General features: G+C 46.1%; 1 protein-coding gene across 1 annotated transcript in view; it reads right to left on the reverse strand.

Moving 5' to 3' along the window:
• LOC141116718 (uncharacterized) overlaps window positions 1-27110 on the reverse strand; it is a 164129-nt gene that overhangs the window by 81195 nt on the left and 55824 nt on the right. The window contains exon 2 of the mRNA XM_073609110.1: window positions 12063-12377. Within this exon, the coding sequence (XP_073465211.1) occupies window positions 12063-12377 (315 nt within the window). The remainder of the gene's footprint in view (window positions 1-12062; window positions 12378-27110) is intronic.

The raw sequence follows: 27110 nt of genomic DNA on the forward strand, positions 1-27110 counted from the left end.
TGCACCACACGGAGCTGTGGAGGATGAAAGGACGCCCCCCTCCCCCCTGCATGAGCGCCGGGAGAAGCGGACGGGCAGCACCTGACAGCTGCAGCCGAGGGGATAGAAGGAGGGTGGTGGAGGACGGATGGATGGCCCCCCTCCCTTCCCCCGGCATGCTCGCCGGGAGAAGCGGGCGGGCCGCACCTGACTGGCTGCCGCCGAGGGGAAGGAGAGTGGGTGGAGGATGGACGGCCCCCCTGCATGGTCACCGAGAAAAGCGGGCGAGCGCCCCCCCCCCCGTAGTGCCGTGTGCAGCGGAGCAGGCAGCTGGCTGGACATCCCCCCACCCTCAATACCCGGAGAAGCGGTCGGCAGCTCCCCCCCCTGAAGCAAGCTGGTAAGGGGAGAGAGGAGCTGGCTGGCAAGAGGCTCCCTTGTGGAGCTGCATTGCATGGGGAGAGGAGTCGGCGGGCGGGCGGCCGATTGCCCCCCCCTCCCTCCTGCTGAAATACCAAGAGAAGCGGGGACCCGTGAATGTGGGTGCCGAGGGGTAACCAGGTGGGTGGAGAGGTGAACTCCCTGGTGAAGCACCGAGAGAGGCACCGCCACCATCTTGCAATCGATCCGGAAGTGACGCGTAGGCCCCGCCCCTACTGAACCCAGAACGCCCACGAGCCCTGACCTGACAGAGGAGGAGGCTTAAATAGCCCTCTCAGACTCCTCCCACAAATGCAGGCTAGCCTTCAGCCAGCCTTTGTACATGTCTCTCTGATGTGGACGCATCTATCCACTTGAGCTGAACAATCCCCAATGTCACAATATACACACACACACACACACACACACGTACATAAAACCACCCATTTATGTTCCTGCCTGACCCCAAGTGCCTTTGTTTACTTTTTTATGAAAAAATAATAATAAATCCATAGATGTTTGCTAGGGCATTTATTCTTTTTTAAAACTGGAGACGGCAAAGTATTGCGCCCACAATCAGCAGAGTGCGGGTGAAGTGTCAGGCTCCTGCAGACACTGCCTACAGTTCTGTTGCCCGTACCTCTGTATGGCTGTCACTGCAGAGCTGTAGGCAGTGTGAATGAACTACAGGTGTACTGATCAGTGTGCCGGCTGCAGTGTTGGATTGAACTTGTAGTTTATACATTCTCAGATTCCTATGACTTAGCCCAGGTTCACACTGGGCTGCGGGAGTGAAGCCGTGCGAGTTCAGTTGAACTCGCATGATTTCACTCCCACCTGTCAGTCCCGATTTCGGTCGCAATTTTAGAGACATCTGTGCAGGTTTCTGCACGGCTGTCAATGTAAATCGCTGGCTGAAATCACAAAAAGTAGTCATCATACCATACAGGGTTAATGTCCCTCTGGTATGTGATGATGTCATGGCTTTGGGGTGAAGGAAGAGAAATTAGAATCAGGTAAGTGAAAGAGGATATTCCCCCCCACACACACACACACTGCAAGGATGGACTTTTTTACTGTCCTGGAGTTGGGCTATATTATTATGATAAGAGTTTTTGATAGGTTAGGAATTCCTGGGACTTCTGAGGTGCTCCATAGATGTATTTCATATACACACACACACACATTATATGTTATTAAAAAAATAATTTTATAGTAATATAATGCGTATGTGGAATACATTTATGTAACACCTCAGAAGTCCCAGGAATTCCTAACCTGTTCAAGAATGTTACTTTCTCTTTCAATAAACCTGCAAAGTGCAGGGCAGGTTTACAGCACAGAATTGTATAGTGGAAAAGGCAGAGAAGGTCAGTTCTAAGGATGAGCTCCGGCATGTTCGCACACCCCACGTGCCGATTCTGCCAGGAAGTCAGCAATGCGCTGCACTAATCACAGGCAGTGAGACATTTCCCGATGCACGGCTGCAGAGATGCCTGTGATTAGCGCAGCGCAGTGCCAACTTCTTGGCGGGCTCTGCATGTGGACTGTGCGAACACGCCGGAGCTCATCCTTAGTACTCATAGGTAAAGGCTGCTATCTGTCCTCTGAGATCTTCAGTCATCCCCAGGGAGAGCTGTGCTGTGTGCTGGACAGGAGGAAAGTGATGGAGGGTGCACTCTGTGATGATCTTTTCCTGCTCCTCCCACCTGTACTGGAGCTGTGAAAGCTCAGACTCAGCCAGACAGGAACCCGAGGAGAGACAGTTTTCATCCAAATGCTGCATCAGAGAGCAGTTTGGCAAGCTGTCTTCTGGCACACAGGCCATAGGATGGAGGGTAACTCCTGTGAGGACTTCAGCTACAGCTGTGAAGTAAGCAGTCAGGATTAAGGATGAGCTCCAGCGTGTTCGCACAGCCCACGTGCAGAGCCCGCCAGGAAGTCGGCACTGCTCTGCGCTAATCACAGGCAGTGAGACATTTCCCGATCTCTGCAGCCGCACATCAGGAAACTCATCAGGTCTCACTGCCTGTGATTAGCGCTCTTCAGTGCCGACTTCCTGGCGGGCTCTGCACGTGGGCTGTGCGAACACCCCGGAGCTCATACTTAGTCAGGAAGTATCCGATGCTCTCTGAAGTTCACATGCCTCATCTCTGACAGCTGACGGCGGAGTGATATCCAGCTGACAGGGATGCTGTTTCTGGAACTACAGAGTCAGCATCGGAAAATGCGTCTGACTGATTACTCCGCGGCCAGTGGCTGCAGTTCCCACAGGAGTTTTACGCATCCATGACAAATAGTCCCACTTGCAGCAGTGTCAATTAGGAAAAAAGAGTTCACACATTTTGGCAGCAAAAAAGCCCTGGGGTGTGTTGGATGTGCCTGGGCATTAGGGTGTGCCCAGGCACACCCGGCACATCCCGTGCGCATGCCTATGCTGTTTTCCTTTTTGGCCAAAAAGTAAAATTTTTGTCTCATCTGACCACATGTTTGCTGTGTCCCCCACATGGCTTCTCGCATACTGCAGACATGACTTCTTATGGCCACTTTTCCATAACAGCCCTTTCACACTGGGGCGGCGTCGGCGGTAAAACGCCGCTATTATTAGCGGCGTTTTACCATCGGTATTCGGCTGCTAGTGGGGCGCTTTTACCCCCCGCTAGCAGCCGAGAAAGGGTTAAATACCACCGCAAAGCGCCTCTGCAGAGGCACTTTGCCGGCGGTATAGCCGCGCCGTCCCATTGATTTCAATGGACAGGAGCGGTAAAGGAGCGGTATATACACCGCCCCGAAGATGCTGCTAGCAGGACTTTTTTTTCCCATCCTGCCAGCGCATCGCTCCAGTGTGAAAGCCCTCGGGGCTTTCACACTGGAATTAAGGCAGCGGCACTTTCGGGTCGGTTTGCAGGCGCTATTATTAGCGCAATAGCGCCTGCAAACTGCCCCAGTGTGAAAGGGCTCTAAAGTTCAGATTTGTGGAGAGCACGACTAATAGTTGTCCTGTGGACAGATTCTCCCACCTGAGCTGTGGATCTCTGCAGCTCCTCCAGAGTTACCATGGGCCTCTTGGCTCTTCTCTGATGAATGCTCTCCTTGCCCGGCTGGTAAGTTTAGGTGGATGGCCATGTCTTGGTAGGTTTGCAGTTGTGCCATACTCTTTCCATTTTCAGATGATGGCTTGAACAGAGCTCCGTGAGATGTTCAAAGCTTGGGATATTTTTTTTATAACCTAAACCTGCTTTATACTTCACCACTTTATCTCTGACCTGCCTGGTGTGTTCCTTCATCTTCATGATGCTGTTTACGATTTTTGTTGTAACATGATAAAATGTGCAACATTTCAAGGGGTATGAACACTTTTTTTCCAGGCACTGTACAACAGTAGGGATGAGCCGAACACCCCCCGGTTCGGTTCGCACCAGAACCTGCGAACGGACCGAAAGTTCGCACGAACGTTAGAACCCCATTGACGTCTATGGGACTCGAACGTTCGAAATCAAAAGTGCTCATTTTAAAGGCTCAATTTGCATGGTATTGTCCTAAAAAGGGTTTGGGGACCCGGGTCCTACCCCAGGGGACATGTATCAATGCAAAAAAAACTTTTAAAAACGTCCGTTTTTTCGGGAGCAGTGATTTTAATGATGCTTAAAGTAAAAAAAAAAAAGTGAAATATTCCTTTAAATATCGTACCTGGGGGGTGTCTATAGTATGCCTGTAAAGTGACGCGTGTTTCCTGTGTTTAGAACAGTCCCTGCACCAAATGTAATTTTTAAAGGAAAAAATCTCATTTAAAACTGCTTGCGGGTTTAATGTAATGTCGGGTCATGGCAATATGGATGAAAATCAGTGAGACAAACGGCATGGGTACCCCCCAGTCCATTACCAGGCCCTTTGGGTCTTGTATGGGTATTAAGGGGAACCCCGCACCCAAATTAAAAAAAGGAAAGGTGTGGGGCCACCAGGCCCTATATACTCTGAACAGCAGTATACAGGCGGTGCAAACAAGACAGGGACTGTAGGTTTGTTGTTAAGTAGAATCTCTTTGTAATTTTGAACGGATACATTTTTAACGTGTTTAGCTCCAGCCAAAAAATCTTTTTTAAGCTTTTTGGAAAACATAGGGAAGGGTTATCACCCCTGTGACATTTGTTTTGCTGTCTTTCCTCCTCCAGAAGATTTCACCTCACTTTTTGTCCCAATGAAAAATGTTTTTGAAAATTTGGGTTTTTTTGTGGAACAAGGATTGGAAAGCATCAGTGGAAAGGAGAATTTTTTTTTCCCATATTAACTCTTACAGGAGAGAATTTCCCTTCCTAGGGGTAGATTTCATCTCACTTCCTGTTGTCTCCTTCCGTTTGCAAGTAGGAGTCGTTTGTAAGTTAGATGTTTGAAAGTAGGGTCCTGCCCTATATACTCAGCAGAAATTTGGGCCTTAGGTGTTGCTGTGGCCACAACACTGTAAGCCCTCACAGGGCCCTGCTGTGAAATATTAGATAAAGAATTGTAATTACATGCCCCTGTTAGACAGGAGAAGAAAAATTGGGCCTTGGGCACTGGTGCTGGTGCCACAACACTGCAACCCCTCACAGACACTCTAGTTGGAATGCAGGAACGAGCCCTGCTGCAAAGTATTACATCAAAAATTGTAATTACACGCCCCTGTTAAACAGGGGCTGAAAAATTGTGCCTTAGGCACTGGTGGTGGCGCCCAGAACCAAAAATGTTCTTACAAGCTATCAGCGTGATGATTGAGGAGGAAGAGGATAATTACTCAGGGATAGTCACTCAGCATCAGCATAGGCAGTCTTTGAAGGGATCTGAGATTTCAAAAAAAAATTATTCGGTTACATCAGCATCAGGTGCTTGGTAGCTGGTGGTGATCCAAGACTGATTCATTTTTATGAAGGTCAGTCGATCGACCGAGTCGGTGGACAGACGCACCCTGTGATCGGTTACCATGCCTCCAGCAGCACTGAATGTGCGTTCCGAAAGAACGCTGGATGCAGGACAGGCCAGTAGCTCAATTGCATACTGTGCAAGCTCTGGCCAGTGATCCATCCTCAAGACCCAGTAACCCAGAGGATTTTCGGTGGGAAAGGTGTCCAAGTCTGATCTTGCCCCTAGGTATTCCTGCACCATGTAAAACAGACGCTGGCGATGGTTGCTGGAACCGATCATACCTTGGGGCTGCGGACCAAAAAATTGTCTGAACGCATCGGTCAGACGGCCACCTTCTCCACCGCTCCTTCTTTGACTGACCGAAGCCTCAGCAACACGTTGTCCAGAAACAGGAGTTTGTAACCTCCCAGTCTCTGGGAACGCGTTGCACAGACCTTTCTGCAAGGCCTCCCGAAGATGTTTCATCCTCTGCTCCCTCTGCGATGGCAAGATAAGGTCCGCAACCTTACCCTTGTAACGTGGATCAAGGAGGGTTGCCAGCCAGTATTGGTCCTTCTCCTTGATACCACGAATACGAGGATCCTTACGCAGGCTTTGCAGGATCAGGGAGGCCATGCAGCGTAGGTTTGCTGAGCCATTCGGTCCGGAGTCCTCTGGGTCACTAAGGACGACAACGTCCGCAGCCACCTCCTCCCAGCCACGTACAAGTCCATGTGTTTCTTGGGACTGATCCCTTAAAGGCTGATGCTGAGTGCCAGGCTCCACCTCCATACTGACACAATCTTCCTCCTCCTCCTCCTCCTCCTCCTCGTCCTCTTCCTGTGTGATCGGCGGGCACGCAGGAACACTGTCTGGATAAAGGGGGCCTTGAGAGCTAAGGAAGTCCTCCTCTTCCTGCCTCTGTTCTGCCTCAAGTGCCCTGTCCATTATTCCACGCAGCGTGTGCTCCAACAGGGGGACAGTGTCACTGATGCATGCACTGTCACTGCTCACCATCCTCATGGCCCCCTCGAATGGTGACAGGACAGTGCATGCATCCCTGATCATGGCCCACTGGCGTGGGGAAAAAAAACCAAGCTCCCCTGACCCTGTCCTGGTGCCATAGTCGCACAGGTACTCATTGATGGCCCTCTGCTGCGTGTGCAGCCGCTGCAGCATGGCCAACGTTGAGTTCCACCTGGTGGGCATGTCACAGATTAGGCGGTTCTTGGGCAGGTTAAACTCCTTTTGGAGGTCCGTCAGCCGAGCACTGGCATTATATGACCGGCGGAAATGCACACAGACTTTCCTGGCCTGCCTCAGGACATCCTGTAAGCCCGGGTACCTGCCCAAGAACCGCTGCACCACCAAGTTAAGGACGTGAGCCAAACAGGGCACATGGGTCATTTGTCCCTGTCGGAGGGCAGAGAGGAGGTTGGTGCCATTGTCGCAAACCACCATTCCTGCCTTAAGTTGGCGTGGCGTCAACCACCTCTGAACCTGCCCCTGCAGAGCTGACAGAACCTCTGCCCCAGTGTGGCTCCTGTCCCCCAAGCACACCAGCCCAAGCACCGCATGGCATCTTTTGGCCTGCATACTTGCGTAGCCCCTTGAACGACTACGGAGCACCGCTGGTTCCGAGGAAGAGGCCATGGAGGAAGAAGAGGAGGAGGGGGTGGAGGAGAGAGGTGTGTCACAATCATTAGCATTTTGGAGGCGTGGTGGCGGAACAACCTCCAACACTACTGCACCTTGTCCTGCATCCTTCCCAGCTGCCAGCAGAGTCACCCAATGCGCCGTGAAACTTGGGTAACGTCCCTGTCCATGCCTGCTGGACCATGAGTCAGCGGTAATATGCACCTTACCGCTGACCGCCCTGTCCAACGAGGCATGGACATTGCCTTCCACATGCCGGTAGAGAGCCGGAATCGCCTTCCGTGAGAAAAAGTGGCGTTTGGGTACCTGCCACTGAGGAACCGCACATTCCACAAACTCACGGAAGGGGGCAGAGTCTACCAACTGAAAAGGCAGCAGTTGAAGTGCCAGCAATTTTGCCAAGCTAGCATTCAACCGCTGGGCATGTGGATGGCTGGGAGCAAACTTCTTTCGGCGGTGCAGCAGCTGGGGCAGGGAAATTTGCCTGGTACAATCTGATGTCGGTGTACCAAAAGCAGATTGCCCACAAGTACTTGGCTGTGACACACCTAATTCTACACCTTCATTCCTCTCAGTGCAGGTCTCAGAGAGGACTGAAGGTCTAGTGGGGTTGGAAATCTCAGCTGATGAGGAGCAAGGAGAGGTCCTCTTTGGTGTGGGTCTTTTAGATGCGCTTGCCAACGAACTGCATGGCAGGTCAACATATGTCTGGTCAAGCATGTGGTACCCAAGCGGGAGATGTTTTGGCCACGTGAGATACGCTTGAGACATATGTTGCAAATAGCAGCGGTGCGATCTGATGCACTCGTCTCAAAAAAGGCCCACACCAAAGAACTTTTTGAATAACGCGCAGAGACTGCAGCGCCCTGCACATGTGATGCAGTCAATGTGCTGCCCTTAGGCTGGCCCCTGGAGGGCATCCTGCCTTGTTGGTGATGTGCCGCCTCCTCCTCCTCCTCCTCCTCCTCCTCCTCCTCCTCCTCTCTCCTATCAGGCACCCACGTTGAGTCAGTGACCTCATCATCCCCTTCCTCCTCATCACTGGAGCAAACCTGGCAGTATGCTGCAGCAGGGGGAGCATGACTGCCAGATTGCTGTCCTTCTTGGGCACCCCCTCTGTCCGTGCTCATGTTACTGCCTTCATTGAGCTCAGTATCATCATCAGAGCCTTCCAAACGCTGGGCATCCTCCTGGAGCATGTACCCAACACTGTGGTCAAACAGTTCCAGGGACTCCTCAGGAGGACATGGTGGAGCTAGGGAAGGAGTCACTGATGACATTGAGCCGAGGGAAGAGGCCGCTGCTTTGCCAGAGAAAGCACCCTGGGCATGGGTGAGAGAGGATGAGGAGGATGAGGACGGCTTGGTCATCCACTCGACCAAGTCTTCCGCATGTTGGGGCTCAACACGGCCAGCTGCCGAAAAAAAAGGCCAAGCGTGTCCCATGGCCACGTGCTGATGAGGATGCACCGTCTCCACGACCAGCACTAGACACAGAGCCTGCTTGCCCTCCCTTATTGGCTTGTGACTGTCTGCCTCTCCTTCTTGGCCTTCCAGACATACTAATGGCCTGTAGCTGCACTAAGCTGGGATATATATATATATATATATATATATATATATATATATATACATACATACACTGCAGCTAGCAAAATCAACTGCCTGCCTGTAGTATGAGAACACCACCAACCTTCTGCAGGTAGCTTTAGCTGAACACTGTGAGGTGGACGCACCCCACTAATTTGTAGGTTTAGCTGAACACTGTGAGCAGGACGCACTGCACTAAATGTAAATGGTCTAGCTGCCTGACCGTGGTACTAATAGGATCAAAAGAACACCACTAATTTTCTTTAGGTAGCTGTTAATACTGTAACAAGACAAGCCTGCCTGTCAGTAGGAAGATAACAGGAACGGATCTAGCTGAACACTGTGAGCAGGACGCACTGCACTAAATGTAAATAGTCTAGAAGATAACAGGAACGGATCTAGCTGAACACTGTGAGCAGGACGCACTGCACTAAATGTAAATAGTCTAGAAGATAACAGGAACGGATCTAGCTGAACACTGTGAGCAGGACGCACTGCACTAAATGTAAATAGTCTAGAAGATAACAGGAACGGATCTAGCTAAACTGAATACAGGGTATATATATATATATATATATATATATATATATATATATATATACACAATACACTGTAAGTGCAGCTAACTGACTGACTGTTCTGCCTAATCTATCTAACTCAAATCAAATGACACTGTCTCTCTGTCTATCTCTTTCAACGCCGGAACACACACTACACAGGGCCGCCGTGCAGGCGGCCTTATATAGTGTGGGGCGTGTACTAAATCCCCTGAGCCATAATTGGCCAAAGCCTCCTTGGCTTTGGCCAATTACGGCTCTCTGTTCAGGCGGCGCTGTGATTGGCCAAGCATGCGGGTCATAGTGCATGCTTGGCCAATCATCAGAAAGCAATGCACTGCGATGCCGCAGTGAATTATGGGCCGTGACGCGCCACACGAATTTGGCGCGAACGGCCCATATCGTTCGCAATTCGGCGAACGACCGAACAGCCGATGTTCGAGTCGAACATGGATTCGACTCGAACACGAAGTTCATCCCTATACAACAGCATGACAGATGATGCCACTGGGTACTCTCCCTACAGACTGATGTTTGAAAGAGAAGCTTGATTACCAGTTACCTGACTTTTGGAACATCCACAGATCACACATCCCTAGCTTTCTATAAAGGATACTGTATTTCCACCCTCCTGCTCCTCCCCTCCTCACTTCCTATTTCCTTTCTAATGTTCGAAAACGCATTCAATTTGCATCGCATTCGGAGCTCAGTGTACAGGGCATACAGGCAGAGAATTTGAATGCAGGACAGACACATTGGGGTTTATTTACTAAAACTGGAGAGTGCAAAATCTGTTGCAGCTCTGCATGGTAGCCAATCAGCTTCTAAGTTCAACTTGTTCAGTTACTATGTACCTCATACACATTCACATAGGGAAGGGGGTGGGGGGATCTGGGGGCTCCTTGTTAAAGGGGGTTTTCAGATTCCTATAAGTCACTTCCCGCACCCCCACAGCCTCCAAGCCAAGGATGTGGGGAAGAGGCCTTTGTCTTCATCAACATAGGGACAAGGTGCTTTGGTGGGGGGAGCCAAAGTACCTCCCCCATGTTGACGGCATGTGACCTGGTATGGCTCCTGGGGGGGGGGGGGAGAGACTTTATTTCTTTCTTGTCTCCCCCCCCCCCTTTCCCAGCCTGCCAGGCTACATGCTCAGATAAGGACCTGTTATGGATTGGAGGGGACTCCACGCTGTTTTTATTTATTTGTAATGCTGGCCAGTGGCGTAGCGTGAGTTGTCAGCACCCGGGGCAAATCAAGTACTCCCTTCCATTAGTACAGTATTAAACCCCATAAGCACATGTATGTAATTAAAAAACAATGCATCTGTGTCACTGCCCCCGCTCCCCCCCCCCCACATCACCCCATGTATTATATATACACTGACCCCTCATCACCCCATGAATTACACACTGCCCCTCCATGTATTATGTATACACTGACCCCCCCCCCCCATCACCCCATGTATTACACACTGCCCTCCCTCACCCCATGTGTTATATATACACTACCTTCCATATATTATATATACACACTAACCCATACATTATACATATACACACTAACCCCCATATATTATACATACACACACTAACCCCCGTATATTATACATACACACACTAACCCCCGTATATTATACATACACACACTAACCCCCGTATATTATACATACACACACTAACCCCCGTATATTATATATACAGTAATCCCCATATATTATATATACACGCACTATCCCTCATATATTATACATACACACACTAACCCCCATATATTATATATACACTAACCCCCATATATTATATATACACGCACTAACCCTCATATGTTACATACACACACTAACCCCCATATATTATATATACACACACTAACTCCCATAAATTATATACACTAACCCCACCCATTACCCCATATATTTTATATACACTGAATTTTATATATGTACACTGACTCCTCATATATTATATATACACTGGTCCCCATGTATCATATATACTAACTGCCCCCCCCATGTGTTAAACATACACTGACCCCCTATGTATGATATATATATACTGCCCCCCCCCCATCATCCCATGTACTATATATACACAGAATCCCATGTATGAAGCACAGAGCAGAACGCTCTGGGTACATGTTGGCAATTCTGGTTTCCCAGTCTGTCGGAATGTGAAGTGTCCCAGAAGTGGTAGAAAAGCGGCACTTCAGATAAACTTCCTCCCTCCATCTCATTTCAGCCTGGCAGAGAAGGTGTCACCCCGGCCATCCCCATCCTACCTGATCTGTTTCCTATTCACTGCTGAGCCTTCTAGTCTCCAGCCAGCCCGGCCCCAGCACGGCAGTACAAAGCCACCACTCACCTGGGCTCTTCTTGTATCCCATATGTGGGCTGCAGAGTGTGGTGGAAGCCTGCCCCGGCACAGCCAGCGATGAGACCTGGACAGCGAGGTGGGAGCAAACCGGCGATCAAACGCCAAAGCCAGCTCTGCTTGCCGCCGTGCCTACACATTACTGGAGCAGCCAATCGCAGAGAGTGTCCATCGCTGAGGCCGGACAGCTGGGGAAGCTCCGACAGCACAAGCACAGAAACATGGAGAGCGGCAGAGGCGGGCTGCAGACAGTGGCACACTCGGTACTCCCAGGTGTGGATGACAGTAGTCGGGATAGCGGGAGTCGGGGTTTCTGCGCCCCTCTAGATATTGCGCCCGGGGCCACGGTCCCCCCCCGCAACCCCCACGCTACGCCACTGATGCTGGCACTTGTTTTCTTTACATTCTGCTGTCAGTGAGGAATCCTGCTGACAGCAGATAAGTCATGCTTGTTAAGGATGCAGTGGCTGTCTGCTCCTTAATAATCAGCTATTCTGAATACTACAAAACAAATTCTGAAAATGAATTGGTTCAATTAACAAATGCATCTGAGATTAAACTAAATGGAAATCTGTGGTGTGCATATGTCTAGTATTTCTAAAAATGACACTTACTGAACACAGTGAGATGATAGTCACAGGTCTTTATCTCTTTATCTATGCGGGATTGTGCTCGGTAGTCCCCTTGGTCTTCCAGTCTTAGCTCAGTTATTATTAAGGATCCATCAGGTGTGCTGCTCAGTCTTCCGTCATACCTACTATCTTCAATTTCAGGTGATTCTTGTGGTTTTGTTCTGGCAATTGTTATTCCTCTTTTAACCAAATTCCAGGTAATGGATGTAGCCCCAGTGTAACAGAGATGTAGGGTGACAGCTCCTCCCACAGCGCCTAATACATCCTCCTTTACACTCGGTGCCTCACTCATCACATCTGATAAAGAATAATAATACTTCATGTTAGCAGGCAGCAGGCTTTGAAGTGTTAGGCTTCCCTTACACTATTATTATTATTATTATTATTATTATTATTATTATTATTATACAGGGTTTATATAGCGCCAACAGTTTGCACAGCGCTTTACAACATGAGGGCAGACAGTACAAATACAATTCAATACATGAAGAATCAGATAAACTAGTAGATTTTCTTATACAAGCACTTCTACAAACATGTATTCATATATTCAATGACTTCATGAAAATTGTCCTGAAGCCTAAAAATGTTATTTGCTTTTAAAATTTCAAAATTTTACACCCTGCTCCTTTCAGTTTTCTCATAACTGTGGTAAAAATGAATGTTGATTTGGCCCCACTAATCAGGGTTGCCAACTGTCTGTTCATTCATGGACAGTTTGTAAGAACCCATGATTTTTACTCTTGTCTGTCAATGTCTGTGACGGTAATTAGTGGTAACTAGCTGGTAGTTGCCCAAACAATAGCATGATTCATTCTAACTCCACCCATATAGGGGCCACCCAGTATGAAATAGAGGGAGTGACTCATGAGACAAATTCCTCCGCCTCCTGCTGCCTCTTCAGCTATTGAGTGCTGTAACCCTACCCACTCCCTCAGCTCACCACATTTCATGTCAGACAGCAGATAGAGTGGAAGAAGATACAACACCAGAGGTGACCCCAGGACAGAGGCTTGACTTGGATAACTGGACATTCTGTGTCCACCTGTCTGAGTACTACAACCCCACAATGTCACCTATAGTTCTCTTCAGCTGGAGGATCCCATGTTGTCAATGCTGAGTCATAAATAACCACCCCCACAAATAAGAGCAGAGGGTGGTGGGATTTATTTTTACAACCTGTGTAGAGGTCCATGTCTCCAGTGGAGAAAGGGATTTGTACTGGTGTGTCATACCTTTCTACCAGGACCTTCTGAAACCCCTAATCCATGCGCCCGTCCCCTAATCTCCATGCAGGGTGCTGGGCGCATGGATTTCAATGTTTTGTTTTTTTTAAGCACATGATTAGAGCCTGAGGGTCTAATTGGCTTAAAAAAGGGGGGGGGGGCTTGGGGTGCAGAGCACTGCACACTGAGCCCACCAAGTTGTGTGACAATAGCGAATTTATATTCACAAATGTCTTCCTGCTTCTCCTCTTGGTCAATCAGGAAGCGGGTCCTGAGACTTGATTGGCCAGAGAGTCTTAGGACGTAGGAGTGAGCGAGAGGGTGACTACATTCCTATATACAGTGTGACCATGGACAAAGAATGTAGCCACCCTCTAACCAAAAGTCAGATAAAAGTTTATTGTATATACAGAATAAAATGATGATACTTTAAATTCATTAAAAAAGATAGGTAAGACAAAAATCCTGATGTAAACTGCAAATATAGCATGCACTATAAATAAGTTTGGCCATGGTTGCTTCCTCAGGATAGGTGCTGCATTGTGGAAACATAAAAATAAAAGTATTTTTCTTTCTTTCTTACCATGTAAATAGCTATATACTGTTATACTATTCACTATTATAACCTATTAAAATATTTGTATTTTTTTCAGGTGTTATGCTATACTGTATATATTCTTTTGGATTCTATGTTTTTCCACAGTGTATAACTTATCTTGAAGAAGCGGCCAGCAAAACACTTTGGGAGTGTGTTACATTTACAGTATACATCTTAGGTGGAATTTGTGGCTTACATATCTTTTAATGGATTTGTTTTATCATCATTTGACCCCCTTCCAGCCCAGGCCATTTTTTCCGTTTTCAGCGCTGTCACACTTTTAATGACAAAAACTCAGGCATGCAACACTGTACCCATATGAATTTTTATAACATTTTTCACACAAATAGTTTTTTTTAGGGGGTATTTAATTAGTGGGAATGCTTTAGCAGTCCCACTATTGTTGTTCGTTTTTTTATTATTTTTCTTCTTATTCCGTACGTTTTTCGGTAATGCGTAACTTCTGCATACTTTCAGCTATTAAAACCATTCAACTATCAAAATGTTCGTCTCTTTTAGCTGAGGTGTGCTCTTTTTCAACTTTTTTTCTACCATTTATACTTTTTAAAATGTTAAGCTTTTTATCACTTTTTTTTAACATTGAAGTCAATGGGAGCATGCTTGAGAAACTTAAAATCTTCTTCCGCTCCCAAAAGTTTCAGCTCCTTCATACTTTCACCTAGAGACGCCAAACAAACTTTAAAATGTTCACAAAATATTCAGCTATCTGGCTTTATCTTTTCAGTTTGATATCTTTTACACTTTTTGAGAAAAAGCTTTTTGTTTAGAGGTCATTTCAGGAAATTTTAGCCATTAATCAGAGTGTACTGTTTGTTTTGTTGCCATGGTTACCAAAGCTTCTGTTATACACAGGGGGGGAGGTGGCTGGAGCATCTCAGCTCTGATTACAGAGCCCGGGGGGAGGGGACAGACACACCATGTACTGATTTATAATAGAGGAATATGATGGGGCAGTTTTGATAGGGCAATTCTGATGGGGCAGTTTTGATGGTGGCAATATGATGGGGCAGTTTTGATGGTGGCAATTCTGATGGGGCAGTTTTGATGGTGGCAATATGATGGGGCAGTTTTGATGGCAGTATGATGGGGCAGTTTTGATGGCGGTCGTTTTAGCAATTTAGCTATTCAGCAATTATTTTTGAAAAAAAAAAAATATTTTTGAAAAAAAAAAAATATTTTTGAAAAAAAAATATATATTTTTGAAAAAAAAAATAATTTTGAAAAAAAAAACAATATTTTTGAAAAAAAAATATTTTTGAAAAAAAAAAAATTTTTGAAAAAAAAAAATATATTTTTGAAAAAAAAAAATCATTTTTGAAAAAGAAAATTATTTTTGAAAAAAAAATTATTTTTGAAAAAAAAAATCATTTTTGAAAAAAAAAAAATATTTTTGAAAAAAAAAAAAATTATTTTTGAAAAAAAAAAATATATATATTTTTGAAAAAAAAATTACTTTTGAAAAAAAAAATTACTTTTAGTTTTGATGGGGCAATTCTGATGGGGACAATTTTAATGGGGCAATTCTAATGGGGCAGTTTTGATGGCAATATGATGGGGGCAGTTTTGATGGTGGCAATATGATGGGACAGTTTTGATGGTGGTAATATGATGGGGCAATTCTGATGGGGCAGTTTTGATGGTGGCAATATGATGGGGCAGTTTTGATGGTGGTAATATGATGGGGCAATTCTGATGGGGCAGTTTTGATGGTGGCAATATGATGGGGCAGTTTTGATGGGGCAATTCTGATGGTGGCAATATGATGGGACAATTTTGATGGAGCAATTCTGATGGGGCAGTTTTGATGGTGGCAATATGATGGGCAGTTTTAATGGGGACAATTTTGATGGGGCAATTCTGATGGGGCAGTTTTGATGGCGGCCGTTTTAGCAATTTAGCTATTCAGCATTCCCACGTATTTTCCCCAGGAAATGCATTTTCTAGTTACTACTGGGTTTCTTTTTTTCCCCTGCTATATAAAGGAAAAAAGACCAAGATAACACGTATTCCTTAGTTTCTGTTATAAAAATGTGCAAATAAAAAAATCTTTCTTCAAAAAGCGTTTTTTTCGTGAAACGCGTCAACCTTGTTGCTTTCTATCTGTATCGTGATTATGCTTTGATATTTTATATTGATTTTATGGAATAAAGAATATCATCCTCTGCAATGTGGAGTGCGGTCACCTTCTCTTCTACATTGGATCAGGAACACTGTGACCAGGGGCGGCCCGTCCATTTAGGGCACACGGGCGCCGCCCACTCATCCAGGACGCCGGATGCATGAGTTCCAATGCGGAGGGGCTTTTTTTTGAAGCACGTGATTAGAGCCAGAGGCGGGCTTGGGACGCAGATCACTGCGAACTGAGCCCACTCAGTTGTGTGACTATAGCGAATAGTCTGAGACCCGTTTTCTGATTGGCCGAAAGGAGAAGCGTCCCGATTGGCCTCAGAGAAGGAGGAGTAGACGGAAGCCACCCATGATGCCTGCTGCCCATGATGCCCGTGGAGGAGAGCAGGGGGAAGAGGAAGCCGCCCATGATGGCCGCAACCCGTGATGCCCGCCATAGTGCTCCAGACTCGACCGTCCAAACCGGGGGGGAGGGGTTTCATTCACAGTGCTCCTGATCATTGGCACATAAAATTAATAGAAAGTATCAAAACATAATCACAATACAGACAGAAAGCAGCAATTCTGACGCGTTTTACGAAAAACTTAGCTTAGTTATTTGTCTTAGGTTATGACTAAGCAAAATTTTTGGTGAAATGCATCAACCTTGCTGCTTTCTATCTGTATCGCGATTATGTTTTGATACTTTCTATGGATTTTATGTGACAATGATCAGGAACACTGTGACTGGTGTGGTCTGGTAACATTATACTACTGTGGTGGTGATCAGAGAAAGCACCAAGCCATTGTACATGATCACCACCACAGCAGTACAAAGCCACCATAGTAACAATTTGTTCCTTCTTGTTGCTATGCAGGGGTCTCTATACTTTTCATAACTTGGACTGCCTTCAGGAACTGAGCTTCCAGGTTTTCTTGCTGCCAGCAGTTCATAGTGTCGTTAAGATATGACCATCTTTATCAAAACCTAACAGAGGTCTCCAATTGCATTTCATCATGATCCTAATAACATTCACTGCTCAAACCCTAAAGAAGGGGGAGACCTTTTCCCTAAAATGTGTTGGCTTTATTTGATTTTCTTACCAAATAAACATTTTTAAAGGACCTCTGAGTTTTATGAACTTATGTACTAGGCACTTCTCAATACCCATCCCAGACGTCCTGTTGCTAACCATTAGCAATATGTTAAATACCCTATCCAGGGAAAATGGGAGAGCGAAAGGTTTTATATAGCCTGTTCCTTTTCTGAATAAAGGATCTTGATGCAAACCCTGAGAATGACACTTTCCCTTCCTCTTTTCATGGGGTACCCTTGATTGAACTGCTGTGAATCTTGGAACATAGCATATTTAAAAGGTATGTGGCACCGTTTTTGTCCCCTGCATCACCTCTTCTTCTTTTTTTTTTTTTTTTTTTAACTTTCTTTTCACTGTCTTCCCTCTGTTTGATCTTTTGAGCTCTTAAAATGTAGCCGTTGGTGCACTGGCACCTGTATGTCACTGGGTTCAGGCCAAAGACCCAGGGAACTCAGGACACACAACAGTACCTTGCAGCTCATCTGCTTATACAACATATCATATTGTGTTATTAAACCATATAGAAGTCAGGAAAAGCAGTGGTGGCTGGTGCTCAATTTTTTTTTTTTTTTTGGGGGGGGGGGATTGCAACCAAACTGAAATAATTCTGAAAAAAAAACCATCAAATGCAGCCACTGTGCCCTATCAGTCGCAGCCTCACTGTGCCCCATCAGTTGCAGCCTCACTGTGCCCCATCAGTTGCAGCCTCACTGTGCCCCATCAGTTGCAGCCTCACTGTGCTCCATCAGTTGCAGCCTCACTGTGCTCCATCAGTTGCAGCCTCACTGTGCTCCATCAGTTGCAGCCTCACAGTGCTCCATCAGTTGCAGCCTCACAGTGCTCCATCAGTTGCAGCCTCACAGTGCTCCATCAGTTGCAGCCTCACTGTGCTCCATCAGTTGCAGCCTCACTGTGCTCCATCAGTTGCAGCCTCACTGTGCTCCATCAGTTGCAGCCTTACTGTGCTCCATCAGTTGCAGCCTCACTGTGCCCATGAAATGCAGCCTCACTGTGCAGTGCTCATCAGCAACTTTTCTTTCACTCATGGTTAGTGTTTGACTGCAACCATTTATTATCAATCAACTGTGTTTACTCTTTTTAAATTTTTTTTTTAAATCATAATGACAACAGAACTACCCAAATGACCTTGATCAAAAGTTTACATATCCCAGTTCTTAATACCGTGTGTTGAGATCTCCCCAGAGTTGCGCAATGATATTGAGGTCAGGAGACTGAGATGGCCACTCCAGAACCTTCAGTTTATTCTGCTGTAACCAATGACAGGTCGACTTGACCTTGTGTTTTGGATCATTTTCATGTTGGAATGTCCAAGTACGTCCCATGCACAGCTTCATGGCTGATGCAAATGTTCCTGCAGTATTTTTTGATAACATACTGCATTCATCTTGCCAACAATTTTGACCAAATTTCCTGTGTCTTTGTAGCTCACACATCCCCAAAACATCAGCGATCCACCTCCGTACTTTTCATCATAGGCCTTGTTGACTCCTCTCCAAATGTAGCATTTATGGTTGTGGCCAAAAAGCTAAATTTTGGTCTCATCTCTCCAAATTACTTTGTGCCAGAAGGTTTGAGGCTTGTCTCTGTGCTGTTTGGCGTATTATAAGTGCTATACTTTGTGGCATTTGCATAGTAATGGCTTTCTTCTGGCGACTGGACCATGCAGCCCATCTTTCTTCAAGTGCCTCCTTATTGTGCATCTTGAAACAGCCACACCACATGTTTTTGTGAGTCCTGTATTTCACCTGAAGTTATTTGTGGGTTTTTCTTTGCATCTCGAACAATTTTCATGGCAGTTGTGGCTGAAATTTTGGTTAGTCTACCTGACCGCGGTTTGGTTTCAACAGAACCCCTCATTTTCCACTTCTTGATTAGAGTTTGAACACTGCTGATTGGCATTCTCAATTCCTTGGATATCTTTTTATGTCCCTTTCCTGTTTTATACAGTTCAACTACCTTTTCCCGCAGATCCTTTGACAATTCTTTTGCTTTCCCCATGACTCAGAATCCAGAAACGTCAGTGCAGCACTGGATGAAGGATGCTAATTACAAGCAAACACATCACAGGTGAGGATGGTTACCTTTAATAGCCATTCAAACCCCTTTGTGTCAACTGTGTGCATGTTATCAGGCCAAAATCACCAGGGTATGTAAACTTTTGATCCGGTTCATTTGGGTAGTTTCTATTGTCATTATGATTTAAAAAGAGTAAACACAGATGATTGATAATAAATGGCTTCAGCCAAATACTAACCATGAGTGAAATAAATGTTTTTGTGTTATCATTCATATTCTCTGAAAAATGGCCAAGAAATCATAAATTCTGCCAGGGTATGTAAACTTATGAGCACGACTGTATGTAAAAAGATGGATCACATGTAACAAACACATTGTGTGTATAAAAGCGTCAAATCTTTGGAATAACCTAGAGATCAACTGTCCAAAGTGGGACAGAGGAAACCCAACACGTTTCAACAGACATAATTGAAGTCTTCTTCAAGGACAGTAGGTTATTCAATTCCAGATTTTGCAATGTTACTCCTGTGTGCTAATGGTATAGCAAATGGGAATCATGGCTCAAGAGTGGAAGGAAATAACCGAGACAGACCACTGAAAGTGTGCCTGCAAATGAGGAAGGAGGGAACCTTTTGAGAAACCATGAATCAGACTGAGACAGAAGTACAGTTAAAAAGTAGATATTTGTCAGCACACCATGGATCGACACAAAGTAGCGTCCAAACGGATAGTTTATTTCATGATCACAACACAAGGGGAATGCAACGTATCGGAGTCACACAGGACCCCTTCGTCAGGCATGTGATAAACGTGGAGTAACAGTCAAAAGAACCAATCAGAAAAAGAAAACCAAAACTCCTCCCACCCCCAGACAGGTATGACGTCACAAATCCCGCCAAAAGACTCAACAAAATAAGCACAATATCAAAGATTTAAAAAACGTATAAAAAAAGGAGTTGCCAAAAACATACTGTCACTACCTGTGTATTGTCATAATGGACTTGGTGATTTGGATCATTAGTCACTGTGAGAACAGACCTGTTGCTAGGGAGCATCATTACACAACGCACGATCTGGCTATAGATCAGCGCCAGTGCAGGAATCAATAGTTGCAGGACAGATCATGGCTGCGATCGGCGGTCGCGCATGCGCAATGCGGCAGCGGCAACCAAGCGACGGGGGGCGCTGCAGTGCTGGAGCCGGTGTCTTGCTGAAAAAGTTCCCCCGGCGGATAAGGACCCCCCCTGTACTGCGCAGGGGCAGCGCTTGCGCAGTATGAGCCACCGAAGGTCTCCGAAGTTGAACAGCTGATCGTCAGCTCTACACGGCGCCTGAGCACTGAGTCCAGGTTCAAGCCCCACCATCCAAGCGGACATTGAGTAAAAAATAAAATATGCAGAGCGAAGCGAGGCCATGCCCGAAGCATGGCGAACAAAGCTGTCTCACAGGTGTTCAGCTTCGGCTATTTTCGGCGGCTCGTACTGCGCAAGCGCTGCGCCTGCGCAGTACAGGGGAGTCCTTATCCGCCGGGGAAACTTTCTCGGCAGAACGCCGCCAATGCCTTGGAAACGTGTGACGCCAGGCGAACCCCGTCCAGCCCCAGATCAGCGCCAGTGTGGGGATAAATGCTTGCAAGTCGGCTTGGATTATAACAGTCATCACTGGCCGCGCATGCGCCATGCGCCGGCGTTAGTCGAGTAACAAAGGACGCTGCAGTGCTGGGGGCGTCGATGTCATGGAAACGGATGACGTCTGCGGATTCCGCCCATCAAGGGCAATTGCATCCAATCAAGGACAGTAGGGAGGGGAAGTGAATGTGAGGAACATGAGTGAGTGAAGAGGGATACAGCCGTCAAAGCGGCAGTAGAACAGGGAGGGGAGAACAGGAAGTGAAAACAGAAAAAAGAAAGAGAGAGAAACATGAAAAGGAAGAAAAAGATTGGGACCAAGGAGTAATCAGAAAACAAAGAAAGATATGAATAAATAAGGGTTTAGTAAACTAGGTCAAGAAAAGGAGGAGGATGTAGAGAGGAGAGAAAAAGAAAAGAGAAATCCATAGTGGTGATAATAAATAAATAAAAGTAAAGAAAAATAAATAATAATACATATAAATAAATATAAATAATAATAAAAATTAATATAAATAAATTTAAACATAAATAAAGATAAAAATATAAATAAAAATGGATGGAAAAAAAAAGGAAAGAGAAAAAAAAGAAGAAAAGAAGGAAATAAGAAAAAAGAGGGAAAAAAAGAGAGGAAAAATGAAGATAAATAAAAAAAGAGTGAAAAAGAGGAAAAATAAGAAGAAATAAAGGAAAGAAAAAGAAGAGGAAGAATTGGGGGGGGGGGGGGGAGGAGCGATGAAAAGGGGGGAAGAGGGAGTCGGGAGGAAAAGAAGGGGGGGAGGTGTCAGAACCTGGATGCAAGAGACCTATTCTACTACGTTCAAAATTAATCTCAAGGACCATTATATGCAGGGAAACATATAAGTGAAATGATCACAGCAGGTAAAAAGTAATCCCATAATTAGTCGCCATAGGTTTGTCATCAGGCCATCACCCAGACAAACAGAAGATTTAAAAGGAAAAAAGGAACAAATGAAAGAAAAAGGACTCCAAGGTCAAAGGAAATTAGTTTGATCATCGTTCAAGTCAAGAACACAGGTCAGCTATCTCATTTAAGAAGCATGTAAATGATAGGTTGGCATTGAGTCCTCCAGGATGGACCGTGCCCAGGGTATGAATCCAATAGACTTCACGTTGTAGCAGTTGACGGTCATGGTCATCACCGCCTCTAATGGGCTGTTGGATCTGTTCAATGACCATGCCCCTTAGTTTGTGTATTTGATGTCTATGTTTGACAATCCCCTCTGAGCATCCTTTTCCCAATACAAATTCTTTTTTTTTAAATTTTAAACGGAAATACCTTTTTATATTCTTCTTTCTCCGGCACTTTCGGCAGTGTCCGCATGGGCAATTATGTCACCAGGCGATTCGCGAGGGCTCCTGGGATGGCGTCATGTAACCCATGATACTGTAGGGGTTTAAGCCCAGTCTCCTACTATTTTACCTTACCCCACATACCCTCCCTCCAAAAACATCATAAACGACTCAAACTAGTTTTTGGAGTAAATGGCCTCACGGCCTTAAATTTCTTTATTAAAATATAAATTACCATAAATATATAACATAAATAACCGTAACTTTTAATAATACTTTATTGTGAAACTTTCAGTAAACAACTGTCACCATGGTCACTGTAAACAATTCTTTTCTTGAACCTACCAGTCGGGAACCCCTGACTCGGCAGTACCCTAACTTCCGGTGACCAAAACCATTTTACCTCCTCCAAGCCCTACATAGCCTGAAAGTACACCACTTCAATACCCAACCTTCATGGATGGGTACCAGCAAAACTCCCCATCCAATGGATGGGTACCATAACCAACCCCCATCCCCTGGATGGGTACAACATGTTTCATACATGTAACTTGAGAAATCCTATTCAAGGAAACCAAAAAACTGCCAAAAAACTCAGGGCGGGTGGGTGGGAATCTTCTTCCTCCGCCGCTCTTCGAATGACATCACTTCCCCCCTCCTGTTCTACTTCCCCTCACTGCTCCCTCAGCCCCTCCCTTATCCTTAAAGGACCATACTCTCTCTTCCAATAATAACTGTGCCATCCCCAGCACTGTCATGCCGGCCCTGCACCGATCGTTTCACTTAGCTCCGGGCCTCTCTGGAGTCCTTGCGAAATGCCTAGTGACGAAATCTCGCATTATTTCCAGACCGTTGCTGTGGCAACGTGTCAGGAGGATGGAGCGCTGTGCGGTGACATTACTGCGCAGGCCCGAGATCGGGAGGTGCATGCTGGGAATCCAGCTGCACCTAGTCCCGGAAATAGATACAAGAGGGCTTTAGATGCCCACAATGGACATGGCCCCTGCCAGCTTCCGAGATTAAAGTAGTCTTTCTTTATTTTAAACTGAAATTAACCGGAATACACTATAGGCACTAGCTAAATGTGCCAGATAAAATTGAACAAATGACAACGGCGTTTAAAACAAAAATTTGACTTGGGGGACTGGAACTCCGCTTTAAGATTGATCAGCATATCCTCCTCTGTTTTAGACAGACAGGGCGAGTCTACTGTCGTTTCTGTGTTTTTGAAACCTCCTTTTTTGTAGCAGCCGGTCTTCTGGAAAATCCTCGGTACAGTTGGCATATTTTTGTCTGGGACCAGCTTGTACGAGAAAATCATGAAGTTTTTTGTTGCGTCTATGTGCAATTAGGAGCATTGTTTTAAGCTCATATGCCAATGCGTTGTCGGCTTGTAGAATATGTTTTTCATCATGGCCTGTTTGATGTGGTCAGACTCGCGGTTGAATGTGTGGATGAACAATGGTCGATCCAAAGGCCCAGAGGGCTTGGTGCGAGTGGTCCTAATCTTGGTTAATGCATGGTCAAGAACTTCTGCAGGATACCCCCTTTCCCAAAACTTGTTATACATCTTGTTATGTTGCTGTAGTTTGTCATCTTCAGCAGAACAGATACGTGAAACTCTCATAAACTGAGATAATGGCAGACTATTGAGAAGATGTTTGGGATGTGCACTTTGTACAGTTACACATGTACACTTTGACTGTACAGTTAAATCACACTTGTTTAATAATAATAAAATAAAGTAAACAGAGTAAACATAGTCAAAACATAGCCAGAGTTCAGGAACCGGAACGGATAGTCAGACAAGGCAAAACGTCAGGGACCCAGAGACCAGTGTAGTAGAACAGCAGGCAGGATCTGGAGCCAGAAGAAATGTCAGCCAAGCAAGTCTTTAACAGGAACACAGGAGAGTGTCTCTAGAGATGTGACCAAGGCGAAGGCAGAGATCATTTGGGCTGGACGGCTTAAAGTGGATGTAAACCCGAATTATTATTATTATTATTATAATTTTTTTTTTTATAGCATACTGTAGAGTATAAGATTTCCTATCATTTGAGCCCAGTCTTGCCACACAGAGTTAATCCATCTCTAAACAATCCTATTTTATTGTTCAGTGAGATAAATCTTGACAAACTGAGAAAACCTTTGTCAAATCCTCCCCCTTGCTGTGAGTGACAGGGGATTTATATATCTCTTGAAATAGCCTAAGACATGCAGTATTTTTTAATTCCCTCCCACTCCTTTCTTCAGCAGCTCTGCAAGGATTGTCTGTTCCACACCTCACCATGATTTGGCATGCTGAAGTCATGTGGTTACTTTCCTGTCTTTTCACTGGATGTTAGAGATCATAGCAGAAGTTCAGTGTAAGAAATACACAGGAGAAAATGCATATTGACAAGGGGAGTGTAGAGGTGGGCGGGGAGTCTACTGACATCACGACTCCACCCACCGAGCTCCAGACAACAGACCCGCCCACAGAATATGCAGTTTTTCGGGTCTCATAAGAGACAGAGGGGAGACATTTGACAGGTAAAGATACATTCAGGAGGCATGTATATCTTTATAGATAACCCCAATGGCAATAGTTTAGAAAGGATGACACTGGGTCTACATCCATTTTAAGTAGGCAGGACTGACGAGCAGGATATCATCAACAGGTGAGTCACTGTGGAGAGATAGGAGCTGGCAATCAGCAGACAGCTGAGCATCCAGCTCTGAAAAGGAAGGGCTGAGCCCAGCCCTGACAGAACCACCAGATGGAGCCCCAGTCACAGACCAAAGTCACCCCAACAGGGAACGGAGCAGTCGGAAGACCGATGCGTCTCCCCTAGGTCACATAGAAAAAGGGATATTCATCACGGAAAGATGTCAATTTAGAATGGTTAAAGGATTAAGCCATATATACTCCCAGCCGCCAAACACAAGAGAAAATGAATGAAAGAATTCTCATTTGCATTCAATTTGTACTGGAATGAGTACTGGAAATAGCATCTGACGATGTTTCTGGTGTAAAGGAGCCCTCAATTAGAAGTTTGAGTGCAAAACAGAACTAAGAACCTTCCCTCTATTACCACATCCGGAGCTACATCTGTCATAAGAGATGTGGTCACAGCTATTTCCTGTGTCACAGCAAATGGAATCCACAATGCTGCCTTGCAAGTATGTTATTGCATCAGCCGGTCAAGAAACAACCCAAAATTGGACCTTTTATTACCGATACAAATCTGCATAAATAAATCCATGACATGTTTCAACATACAGCAACATTATCAGTCAAATACTTCCACCCTTCATCATTAAAAAGCCTTAAAGTAATTGTAAAAGTTCACCTTGTAAAACAACCCATTCAGTTTAAAATAGAAATGAAAAGCAAAACATTTGTGTTGAGATATAAAAAAAAAAAAAAAAAATTATAAATACCCTTTTTCCCTTTTTTTAGAAGTGATCACATTCCCTCTGTTGTCAGCTGCATAACAGCTAAGCAGTGGCGGCAGGTGCTTAATATGTTCGGGGGGCAACAACCCCCCACCCCCCCCAAAAGCCCACCCCCCCCGTAACAGGAAACGGAGTGGATGGCAGCGATCAGGGCATTACCTTTGGAGCAGTGGCGGCCCGTGCATTGAGGGTGCACGGGCGCCGCCCCCCCATTCCTGTTGCTGCCTCCCTATCCATTCGTCCTTCCCCTTTCAGGACGCCGGACGCATGGATTCCTATGGCGGGGGTGGGCGGGGGTTTTGCTTTTTGAAGCAGGTGATTAGAGCCAGAGGCTCTAATAGGCTTCAAAAAAGGGTGGGCTCGGGCGCAGAGAATGCGCCCTGATCCCACCCAATTGTGTGACCATAGCAAATTAATTTTCACTATTTTTCACACTACAGTGCCTCCCCGCCAATCAGGAGGCAGGTCAGTGAGACCTGTCTCTTGATTGGCCAAAGCGCCAAGAGTTCCTATTGGATGCCTAGAGGAAGCTTGAGGAGCGGACACCTCCGCCGCCGCTGCCCGCACTGTGGAGGAGAGGAGAGTGGAGGCACAGCATGATCCTCTCTACAGCTCGGTAAGTGCCAGACCTCCCGGAGGGGGGGGGGGAGAATGAGGGGTGCAGCCAGTCCTGCGAGTCAGTTGTACTGCCAGTCCCGTGAGCGCTGTGGGGGGGGTGGGTTGCTGCCAGTGCCACTGTTGCTGCGAGCCAGATGTACCACTGTACTGCCAGTCTTGTGAGCCCCGTGGTGGGGGGGGGGGGCATGCTGCCAGTGACACCAGTGCAGTCAGTCAGCCAGCCAGCAAGCGGGGGGGGGGTGTCTGTAATGCTGCCCTAAATAGTTGCTGAACCTTATAATAATCAAGGTATGTATGGGCACCCTTAGATCTTACCTAACACACCTGAGACCTCTGTGCTACGATCGGATACAGATCTTCCATGCAGATGCAATGGGAGCCATGCAGAATACTTACACGAAGACCCCTTAGAGCAGCGCTCAGATGCCGAGCTCCTCTAGCAGTGCCCCCATTATTCCGCAGTGATCAACAGGGGGGAACTCTCCACTGACAGATCGATCTCAGTCAGCGCTCACAGGTCCTCCACTGACAGATGGATCCCAGTATTGGGGCAGCTCTCTACTACTAGATCCTACTCAGCGATCACCGGGGGACCCCCCACTGGCAGATTGTTCCCGATCAGATCCTTACCCTAGAAGTGCACAGTGCGTTTGATGGCACAGTAGTGGCAATTGATGGGCACAGTGGCTGCGTTTGATGGGCACAGTGAGGCTGCAATTGATGGGGTTTTTTTCAGAATTTTTCAGTTTGTTTGCGCCCCCCCAAAAAATTTTGAGCACCAGCCGCCACTGCTTTGGAGCCAGAGGGAATGAAGGGCAGGGCCATTGATTCTCCTCCCGGGCAAACAGGAAGTGTGTCCTAAGACTCCCTGACCAATCGAGTCACAGGAATGCTTCCTGATTGGCCGTGATGAGAATCAGGAAGAAAATAGTAAAATATTAATTTAC

The sequence above is a fragment of the Aquarana catesbeiana genome, linkage group LG13, assembly GCF_042186555.1.
Source record: "Aquarana catesbeiana isolate 2022-GZ linkage group LG13, ASM4218655v1, whole genome shotgun sequence".
Lineage (NCBI taxonomy): Eukaryota > Metazoa > Chordata > Amphibia > Anura > Ranidae > Aquarana > Aquarana catesbeiana.